This window comes from Lates calcarifer, linkage group LG15, assembly GCF_001640805.2.
Source record: "Lates calcarifer isolate ASB-BC8 linkage group LG15, TLL_Latcal_v3, whole genome shotgun sequence".
Taxonomy (NCBI): Eukaryota; Metazoa; Chordata; class Actinopteri; family Centropomidae; genus Lates; species Lates calcarifer.
Genome location: NC_066847.1, coordinates 418,469 through 429,284, shown reverse-complemented (window position 1 = coordinate 429,284; position 10,816 = coordinate 418,469). Strand labels below are relative to the sequence as shown.

Here is a 10,816-nt window from a genome sequence, read left to right as displayed (position 1 = left end):
GGCAGACGGAGACGTCATTGAGCTCCGTAAATCTGACCGGAGCTAGCAAGAGACGGACCGGAAGTGCAGTGATTCAGCCTTCAGAATAAAACTCAGCCAAAACGCGTCACTATGAAACTCATTTTCAATTAACTTTAAATCTGTATTTATTATATTTACACTTAAATAATTGATTCAGTACTTCACTGGAGTTTTTAATGAAGGCGAACATATAATTACTGCATTAACTTTTTCAAGACCAGCTCGTGTTTAAAGCCAGAGAACTTTTCAATAAAACCAAATTTTCTTAGTGTAAGAAGCTCAGGGTCTTTTTAAAGCAAAATGACCAAACAAAGTAAAAGTCCAGTTAAATCGATTCTATTTTACATCCAAAAGTAATAACTAATCACAGGTAAACACCTTTAATGATCAGACTTTAAATGAGTCCCAGTGATCCACCGAGAGGTTAAAATTTAAAATATGAATTAGTTTAATGGATCTTTTCATGCGTCCAGTTCAAATTAATTTATTCATACATCCAGAAATCACAACTTTGCCTCAGTGGACTTTTATTATTTATATCCTGAAATCATCACAATAAAAGCACATCAATAACCCTGAAGAACCAGCAGCTCCTCCATGAATAAATAACACTGATCTTTACTGAGTTTATGACTTTTAAATCAATAAAAATGTCATTTAAATAAAGTGTCCAGTGCTGAGGTATTTATATTTGAGTATTTCCATTTCACTTTACTTTCTTTATTTCACTTTATTCCTCTACTTCACATTTCAGAGGGAAATACTGAACTTTTTACTGCACTATATTTAAGAGCTGTGATGATGCTGTGATGATGATGAACAGTTGTAGATTAAACAAACCCACAGTAAATTAATGCTCCGTAAATTTAGCAAAGAGCTCAATACTAAAGCTGCAGTAGAATCGGTTTATATTTTCCTGTTAGCAGAGTTAAACGGCTTTTATTTTGAAAACAGGATGGATGCAGTGTTTACTCACCTCACAGACTTGACTCAGGTATTCCCCCCCCCCTTCCCTCTCTCTCTCCCTCTCACTCAGAGGGTTCAGGAGGATGGTGGACTCTGATGAGGATTCAGAGGGTTCAGGAGGATGGTGGACTCTGATGAGGATTCAGAGGGTTCAGGAGGATGGTGGACTCTGATGAGGACTCAGAGGAAACTGATCCAGAGTCAGTTTGAGGATCAGATTAAACCTGTGAATGAAGTGAGAGCTGCACGTGCTGCTGATCAGCTGATTATATAACTAATCTGACCACACACACACACACACACACACCATGTACAAAACATAGTTCAGTTTTGTTTATATCAGCTCTAACAGCTTCATTTGTACCACAGGTGTTACTTTATCATTACTTTTTGCTGCCATCCAAAAATGTACAAGGCTTTCACCAAAACTTTACATACTGCAATCTGTACATACCCATCAATTATTTTTTTCACTATAAGAATTATATTCAGGTTTTATTACCTTGTTTTTTAACTGGTAAATGAGACCTAATTTTGTATATTTGACTAAAACTGACCAATAATAACAGGAAAATGATATATCAATGTGTTGGTCTTGATTTGCCCACAAAGGTAAAAAAGTTTAATCATTTTTTTCTACATGTGCTAAAAAACAGTCCAATGAACAACTGTATTTTCCATATTTGAAAGTGACTCTTTAATAGGAAAAGTCTTACATCTAACAACACCTGACTGTATCATTACTAACTACTATTAAATACAGAGAGACATGTAGGAATTTATTTTTTATCTTTTTTTTTTTTTGGGGGGGGGGGGGGTATGTTTATTTTTTGTTTGGCTCTTTTTTGGGGGCGGTGTTGTTGTTTGTGTTTGTTTGTTTTTTTTGCTTTGTTTTGTTGTTCTTGTCATCCCTCCGTTCACCCCTGAAGGATATTATTGAATTAAATTGTTTTCATAGCAGACTTTTTGGTGCTTTTTAGAACCAGGGGTCCCCCATGAGCATGCAACTTGGCGTCGGTGGCAAGGAAAAATTCCTTGAGCAGAACCGGGCTCATGTTGGGGGCGGGGCCAACTGTTTTTTGGTGTCCTGTAACTCCTGAAACACCTTGGCATAGTTTGCCTTTTCCATTTTCAACACGTCCTGAAGTTTCATGACCTGTTGCTGAAGTTCGTTGCAATCCATCTCCTTGTTTGGCGTCTGTCTAGCGTCCATCTCGTTTTAAAGAAAGTTTCTCCTTGGTCTGCGAGTGCCGGTTTTTGAAACGTTTTCTTCCTCTGTAGTTTTGAAATTTGAATATAACATGGTCTGAGAAGGTCTATTTAAAGGCTAGGGACTATAGTTACTGTAGTACTGGAGTACTGGAGTACTGTGTATGGTGGACAGCCTCTCGGGGTCCAGACTCTGATTGCCGTTGACTCAGGAACTCGAACGTTTAGAACAAACACAGAACAGGAGCTTCACTCATTTTACTGAAGCAGTCAGTCAGAGTTCAGTTCACCACAAACTGTTTCACTCTGATCGTCACGTTTCATTTTTTATTTAAAGACACAGGTTCATCTGAACCAGGGTCAGACCTGGACGTCGGTGGTCTCCCTCCTGGTCCTGGTCCTGGTCTAACCGGGGTCGGACTCTTCCTGTCTGTGGTGACGACGCAGACGACGAACGCACCTGCTCACACGCTCCAACACCTGCAGACACAGCAGAGTCCGAGTCCGAGTCCGAGTCCAAGATAAATACAGTGACAATAAAAAACTGTGTGAAACTCACCGTCCTCCGACGCCTCGTGATGTGTTCAGTGTCCTCAGAGGAAATCCGTGTGTAGAGCTGCAGGTTGTAGAGGAACTGAACTCTCTTCTTCTCCCTCTGAGACACAGACACAGTTTATCTCAGTCTGGTCTCTGATGGACCAGGTCTTTGTTAACGTTTATTCATGTTGATTTTTCAACCAATCACAGACTGTCAGAGGCTGATCCAGGAACAGCTCTAACCACTGCAACACCTGTCACCTGTCTCCTCACAGCACGAGGTCGTGGGTTTGAACCCCTCCTCAGTCCTGGGACAGACTGCTCACCTGTCCAGGTGAACCCACCTCTCAGCCTGTGTCAGCTGATCATTAATAAAGTTTCTGTTTGAAACTGACTCTCTCTCTCTCTCTCTCTGTCTCTGAGTGTCTCTCGACCACAGTTCAGCCTGTCAGCTCTGTTATAGTCTAATGCTCTTACATTAATCTGCTCTCAGATCAGATTTACTGCAGCTCAGAGGGTTTAAACACAGTGTGTGTGTGTGTGTGTGTGTGTGTTAATGAGATTGAGCAGTTTGCCTCCTCATCAGTATGGGAGAGGAAGTGACATCACAGTTTAACGTATGAAACAAAGACTGAGTGTTGGACACGTTTCTATTGTTTCTATTGTTTCTATTGTTTCAGTTGTTTCAGTTGTTCACTGTCAAACTGATCCTGGTTCAGATGGTTGTTTGTCTCTTTAGCTCAGAGGTGTCAAACTCAACACACAGTGGGCTGAAATGAAAAAGAACCGGACAGGTTCAACGTTTATTGAAAACTTACTGAAACAACCTTTCTGCAAATACTGAACCTGGAACTAAGGCCTATAGATTATTGCCTATAAAACATTTAATATGAAATAAATGAAATAAAAATGATAAATAAATAAAAATAAATAAAACCAGTTTCATTTAATTTCTCTTTCTTTCTCTTCTCATCTCTATACCTCTGTGAATCATGTTCAACTTGAATATATTTAGAACCTTTTATTTACTCTGAACGCTCAGTGTCCACTTCATTAGGTTCACCTGTAAAACCTGTCAATACAAAGGTAATCAGTGATCAATAATCAGGATTCACTGACTTTAACTGAACACTGTGGTTGTAGTTCACAGAGATGTTGATTATATTTTATTGTCAGATCAATAAACAGCTGATCGATTGGATGACATCAGAGTTTACTGGTGTACCTAATAAAGTGAATTTAAATCTTCACTTTACTGTTTATCTCCTGAACTGCTCCTTTCACACTGCTGAGGTGTGTGTGTGTTTACAGGTGTGTGTACCTGTGGGTGGTAGGAGGCGGCGATGACTCGTCGGAGGCGGTTGGTGTAAACCTGCAGGAGGCTGCACAGCGCCACCAACAGGACACAACACACACAGCTGACATACACAGCTGCAGAGAGGGAGGAGGGGGGAGACACACACCCTGAGGGGGGAGGAGGGAGAGAGGAGGGGGAGAGGTTAGTGAGCTGACACTGAGGGGGGGGCGGCGCCCTCTGCTGGATCAGGTTAAAATAAATCATCTGTTCAGCAGGAGAATTAATCAGATCAATACCTGATCAGCTTCATATAAAATCAATAAATATGAATACAAATAAATATGATACATAAATAAATTATGAAATAATGAAAAGATAATTTTATTATTCATGATTTATTTTTCATTAGAGACGTTTATTTTCTTCCATGAAAACGACGACACTTTATTTATCATCATGTTAAAAAGCTGTGAGGACAGAACAGGAAATAAATAATGACATTAAAATAATCCAGTTTCACAGTAACGAGCTGGGATTTAATAACTGAATGTAACTGAACGTTCAGTCTACAGGCTTAAAGTTCCTGTGGAGAACGTGACATCCAACCCTCCACCTCTCACAGGTGAGGCGAGCGCTGAGTTAAACTAAAGAGAACTCTCCTCCGACGAGGATGGGAATCGAACCCACACGTGCAGAGCACAATGGATTAGCAGTCCATCGCCTTAACCACTCGGCCACCTCGTCCTCTGATCTCAACTCTCTGAGGTGATCACATGAGATTATTGTCACAGAGAATCAGACTAAAGCCTGGTTCACACTGACAGATTATTCAAACCTGATGTATGAAACATGAGACATACACCTGAGGATGGATCACGTCAGATTGTCACAGGTGTGTGTCTTATAGTGTGTGATGTCCAACACACCACACACTAACAGATTCCACCAACAACCAGAGTCTGGACTCTCACAGCTCCACATCTGACCACATCAGAGGAAACAAACATGGCGGACAACGAGCAGGAGGAAGTGAAGATGGAGGTTTGCGGACTCCTGCGGACTCATCTTCAGAGCAGATCAGGGAGGATCAAACCAGTCTGAACACACCTCACACCACAGGAGAATCTGATAAGATCATCTTTACAGCCATCAGATAATCAGACCTGAGGACTGTGATTATCTTGTAGTGTGAGCCCTGTTTAAAGCTGAAAGTGATGAGGAGGATTCACTGACTGACTCACATCATCAGGAACAGTTAGAGTTTGATCCACCTCTCACAGGTGAAGCCAGCGCTCCACCACCTGAGTGTAATGCATCCTCAGACACTCCACAGGAAAACAGACAGCTTAATCCACTTTCTCCTGACACCACAATCAGAGCGTCCTGCTGTAAAACACGGAGCAGGAAACAGCAGCGTTCACTCAGTCTGTAAAGAGCAGTGAAGCCAGCGCCGACGAGGATGGGATTTGAACCCACGCGTGCAGAGCACAATGGATTAGCAGTCCATCGCCTTAACCACTCGGCCACCTCGTCCTCTGTTTGACTGCTCATCCAGGAGAATTTCCAGGTCTCCTCTCAAGGTTTCTCCAGGACAGAGGAAGGTGTGACGAACTCAGAGCGAGGACGTTCAGCATCAAACACCTGAACTCACAGCAGCTTCTTACACCAGCGGTTCAACCTGATCTGAGTCCCCTTGACTTCGTCCTCCTCCTCAGAATGAAATTAAAGCTGAAGGACAGATGTGAGTCGGAGGAGGAGGTACAGAGACTTTAAAGACGAAGAACAAAGTCCACTGTCAACACCTCAGACTAAAGTGAACTCTCCTCCGACGAGGATGGGATTCGAACCCACGCGTGCAGAGCACAATGGATTAGCAGTCCATCGCCTTAACCACTCGGCCACCTCGTCCTCTGTTTGAGCTTCAGAGAATGATCTGTGTGATCTTATTTTAACGTTGATAAAGCAGCTGAGCCTGAAGCCCTGAAAGTCAAAACTCAGGGCGATAAAGTTTAAAATCTGCTCTGGACTCTGTATTTCACCTGTATAAACACACCTGTTCTGTGTGACCTCTGACCTCTGACTTCTGACCTACCCTGGTTGTCGGTGTGGATGTGTCGGATCGACGAGCTGTTAAAGGCTGAGATCGTCTTCCTGAGGAGGCGGGCCATCATGGAGGCTCCGCCCACTCTGATGTCCACCTGGTGACCACCTGCAGAGAGGACTTCATTACCCACAATCCCCCAGGGCTGACGTCAGGTATTAAACACCTGGATCAGGGTCAAATATCTGTTAACTTTAACTAATGAATTCATATTATTTTAATGTTTTTTTCTGTAACAATCTGAACTACGTTATAATAAATTCATATTGAATATGTTGTAATTTATCTATTTTCGTTTAGCGTCACTGACTCTTATCATTTCACTTAGGTGACTTTAATCAATAGGAAGCATGTTGACGTGTAAACAGGAGCTGAAATTCAAAATGATCATCAGAACATTTGCTTCTATGCAGATGATGTTTTACTTCATTTGAATGAATTTCTCCATTTCTGTCACTTCCTGTAGAATCTGCTTTAAAATAAAACAGGTTTAAAATCATTTCTGATGATGAAATAAATCTGGATTGTTCTTTAAATGTGGAAATGTGGAATAACACTGCGGATACTTCAATGGGAATAAAATGGCACTGGAAACTGGAAGTTTTAAGTAACTGGAAGCAGCACTGTTTAATGGAAAACATTAGCCTAATGCTAACTGACTGACTCCGTTCTGAGTGAACAACAACATGGCGGCGACTACCCAGAATGCAATATAGAGAGTGAGCTTGGTGTGTGTGTGTGTGTGTGTTTACTGGTCAGGTTGAACTGGGTGTGTGTGTGTCTGCTGACGATGTCCAGGACGTGGAACAGAGAGAAGTCGACGGTCAGGAGGACGACGCAGAGCAGAGAGACCGACAACACCTGAAACACACCTGACAACTGACCACACACACACATACACACACAGATCTGATCAGTTATTGATCAGAGCAGCTGTGACTGCTCCTGGATCAGTTTCCTGTGTGAACTCACGGCCTGTTTGAACTCGTCAGGATGAATCTTCAGACTCCAGGGATCGATCAGCTTCCTCCTCTCTGAGAGTCTGAGAGGCAGCACACACACCTTCCCCTGGAAACACCACAGAAGAAGAACTGTCAGACAGGTTAACTCACGATGAGGATGAAGATGAAGATGAAGATGAAGATGTTACCGCTCTGCTCCTGCGGGAGTCGATCCGCCTGAAGTAGGAGGTGACGTAGACGTTGTCGAATTGGATCTCTCTGCGGTACTGATGGAGGTAACTGAACGCTCTGAGGAGGAGGAGGAGGAAGAAGAGGAGGAGGAAGAAGGAGGAGGAAGAGGAGGAGGAAGAAGAGGAGGAGGAGGAAGAGGAGGAGGAGGAGAAGAGGAGGAGGAGGAGGGGGATTAAATAAAGTTCTGTGAGTTAAATGTGATGAAGCATCAACATGACGACATGAGAAGAGAAATCAGCTGAGGAGGAGTTCACTGTTTACACCTCCCTCCTCCTCCCTCCTCCTCCCTCCTCCTCCCTCCTCCTCCAGTCTGAGTGAATCTCACTGTGTGAAGATGGAGGTGAAGGTGAAGGAGAGCAGCAGCTGCAGGAGGTCCAGCAGACGCTCCATCCTCCTCCTCAGCTCCTGGAAAGATCCTCTGAGCGACTGAGTGAACTCCTCATCCACCACAGCTCCACCCAACACCGCCTGCTGCTGCCGCTCCTGCAGGAGGTCACAGGTCACAGCTCAGGAGACGTTAACACAGGGGTCAAAGGTCAACCTGAGGAGAGGAGGCTCTGACCTGGAGGAGGAGCTCGGTGCTGAACTCTCTGGACAAAAGATCGACCGAGAGATTCAACCGATCGAAGAGACGACCGAAGTTTCCCTCCACAGGAACCTCCTCCCTGCACCATGGAGTCATCACTGAGAGGAGGAGAGGAGGAGAGGAGGAGGAGAGGAGAGGAGGAGGAGAGGAGGAGGAGGAGAGGAGAGGAGAGGAGAGGAGAGGAGAGGAGGAGGAGGAGAGGAGAGGAGGAGGAGAGGAAAGGAGGGGAGAGGAGGAGGAGGAGAGGAGGAGAGGAGGGAGGAGGAGGAGAGGAGAGGAGGAGAGGAGAGGAGGAGGAGGAGAGGAGGAGGAGGAGAGGAGAGGAGGAGAGGAGGAGGAGGAGAGGAGGAGGAGAGGAGAGGAGGAGAGGAGGAGGAGAGGAGGAGGAGGAGAGGAGGAGGAGAGGAGGAGGAGAGGAGAGGAGAGGAGAGGAGGAGGAGGAGAGGAGGGAGAGGAGGAGAGGAGAGGAGAGAGGAGAGGAGGAGGAGGAGGAGGAGGAGGAGAGGAGAAGGAGAGGAGAGGAGAGGAGAGGAGGAGAGGAGGGGAGGAGGAGAGGAGAGGAGGAGAGGAGGAGGAGAGGAGGGGAGGAGGAGGAGGAGGAGGAGAGGAGGAGGACGACAACAAAGAAGCAGCAAGGAGTTTTAGGTGGTGACCTCAGCGTGACCTCCTCCTCGGTGTTGGAGGAGCAGGAGGTCATGTGACCTGTGTTGGTGTACGGAGGAGGAGCTACAGAGCCTGCGTGACCTCTGACCTCTCATGACATCACACAGGAAGTGGAACTTCATGGAGACACAGAGGATGTGGTTGATGACGGGGACAGGTATGGCCTCCATACACTCCGCCCACCTGCGTGTGAACCAATCAGAGCAGCGGCGCACGCCCTCGTCCACCACACCTGGAGAACACACGTCAAACTAAACAACAACCACTGAGGTGTAAACACTGCAGCCTGGAGCTCTGACTCACTGTCGCACTGCATCATGGTCTTTGTAGTGAACTGCTCCTGTGTGCTGGTCCCGGTCTCGGTGTGTTTGGGTTTGAACCGGTCGTATCCGTACTGCAGGACCACCTCGTCTCTGATGCTCTGAAACTTCCTGCTGACGCTCAGAGCCTCCGACTCAAACTCTGCTTTATCGTCCTGAACAGGAAACAACAGGACCATCACTGACTCCACAGCGCCCCCCTCAGAGAGTCTGACCACATTATGGAGAGGACTCCTACAGAGACAGAGCTGTTCATTAACCAGAAACAGCTCTGTTTATCACCACCAGACTCCATAGAGAAAAACAGGGATTTAACCAGGAGCTGCTGGAATACCACTGCCTCCATCTGTCAGTGTGTCTGTGTTACTGTGTGGTACTTTTACTTCAGTAAAGTATCTGATTACTTCTTCCACCACTGAAAGTCACACAGTAACACAGACACACTAACAGATGGAGGCAGTGGTATTCCAGCAGCTCCTGGTTAAATCCCTGTTTTTCTCTATGGAGTCTGGTTGAGCAAAAAGGATCTTTCTCTGTTTATAGTTTTTTGCTATGAAACTGTTGTGATGTTTTCGCACCACGAGCTCCTGAGTGATGAGTATAAACGGTGTGATGGCGTCTCTCCACAGTAACCTGCTGTGATGAACCTGCAGGTCCAGGTTACAGCTCAGAGTCAGAGCAGCCGACTCCACGTTACGCTGCAGGTTAGAGACCGGACCTGAAAACACATCATACAGCACAGCTCAGCACAGCTCAGCACAGCACAGCAACACTGACACAGGTGAACAGGTGTGTGTGTGTTTACCTCTGTAGAGCACTGACAGGATCAACAGCATCAGGTACGCTCGGCCGCGGGAGCCGAGCATGCTGGGAAACATCAGGAGGACTGAACACCTGAGGGAGGAGGATAAAGCCCCGCCCACGACACACACACCTGCAACACACACACACAGAGTCAGGTGCAGTGAGTGTGTTTGATGTGTTTCTGTGTGTGTGTGAGACGTCTCCTCACCAACAAACACACTTCCTGCCGCCAGCTTCAGGTCAAAGGTCAGAGGGAGACTGTGAGCGACGCCCAGGAACAGAACTGAGGAACCAGGAAGAAAGATTATTACATCACCTGTTACTACGGAGAACATCAATGGAAACAATAACAAAACTCCAAACAAAAATAAACAACATGTTTATTAGAATAAACTAAATAAAATAAACTATTTGATAAAAAATAACATTAAACATTTTGGGATAATAAAGGAAAGTAACAAACTAAAATTAATTATAATCAAAAAACTAAATATGATAAATAAATACAAAATAATTATTCAAATAAAAGAGAACATAACTTTATAATTATAAAATAAATATATAAATACAATAATAAAAATTTTATAAAAACTGAAAATTTATTGAAAACTAAATAAAACAACAATAATGTAAACTGATCAAAACTAAAGTTTTTCATTTTTAATTAAAACTCCTGTCATCAGGTGGATAAAGGTGATGTTACCTGTTCCACTCACAGCTCCAAACAGAGCTCTGAGGATCAGGTGAGTCATCATAAACTCCTCTGATTGGCTGGAGAGGAACCGACGGACGGTCAGACTGAAGCTGTTCACAGCTGGAAGAGACACAAACATCTGGTTAACGAGGAGCTGCAGCTCAAACAGAAAAATAAAAGGATTTCATTTTACCCAGCAACAGAGAAACTGTCAGAGCGTCGTTTATCGGAGTTTCCCTGAAGGTGAACTCACCGCTGAGAGGAGGTGGAGGCGTCTGCAGGTCGCTCTGAACCATCTTCATCTAATCTCTGCTGCACCACCTTTAAAACTCAGAGACTCTGTCAGGTGGTGGATGTTGCTGTTGTTGTTTGTCAGGTGACAGTTGGAGCTTCTGGAAGCTTCAGCCTGTGACATCACGTTTTGT

General features: G+C 44.7%; 1 protein-coding gene and 3 non-coding genes across 4 annotated transcripts; all 4 read right to left on the bottom strand.

Moving 5' to 3' along the window:
- Positions 1 to 1,825: 1,825 nt before the first annotated feature.
- dcst1 (DC-STAMP domain containing 1) lies at positions 1,826 to 10,786 on the bottom strand. The gene is made up of 16 exons (XM_018678820.2): positions 10,645 to 10,786; positions 10,401 to 10,511; positions 9,906 to 9,980; positions 9,699 to 9,827; positions 9,472 to 9,611; positions 8,877 to 9,048; positions 8,662 to 8,805; positions 7,887 to 8,008; positions 7,650 to 7,807; positions 7,282 to 7,381; positions 7,104 to 7,199; positions 6,884 to 7,010; positions 6,123 to 6,239; positions 4,055 to 4,197; positions 2,756 to 2,851; positions 1,826 to 2,676 (listed from the first exon to the last, which is right to left on the bottom strand). The coding sequence occupies exons 1-16, from the start codon at positions 10,691 to 10,693 to the stop codon at positions 2,602 to 2,604; spliced, it is 1,854 nt and encodes a 617-aa protein (XP_018534336.1). The 5' UTR covers positions 10,694 to 10,786; the 3' UTR covers positions 1,826 to 2,601.
- Positions 4,693 to 4,774, bottom strand: trnas-gcu (transfer RNA serine (anticodon GCU)). The gene has a single exon. It is a non-coding gene; the product is annotated as a tRNA-Ser (tRNA).
- trnas-gcu (transfer RNA serine (anticodon GCU)) lies at positions 5,482 to 5,563 on the bottom strand. The gene has a single exon. It is a non-coding gene; the product is annotated as a tRNA-Ser (tRNA).
- On the bottom strand, positions 5,857 to 5,938 carry trnas-gcu (transfer RNA serine (anticodon GCU)). Its single transcript has one exon. It is a non-coding gene; the product is annotated as a tRNA-Ser (tRNA).
- Positions 10,787 to 10,816: the final 30 nt, after the last annotated feature.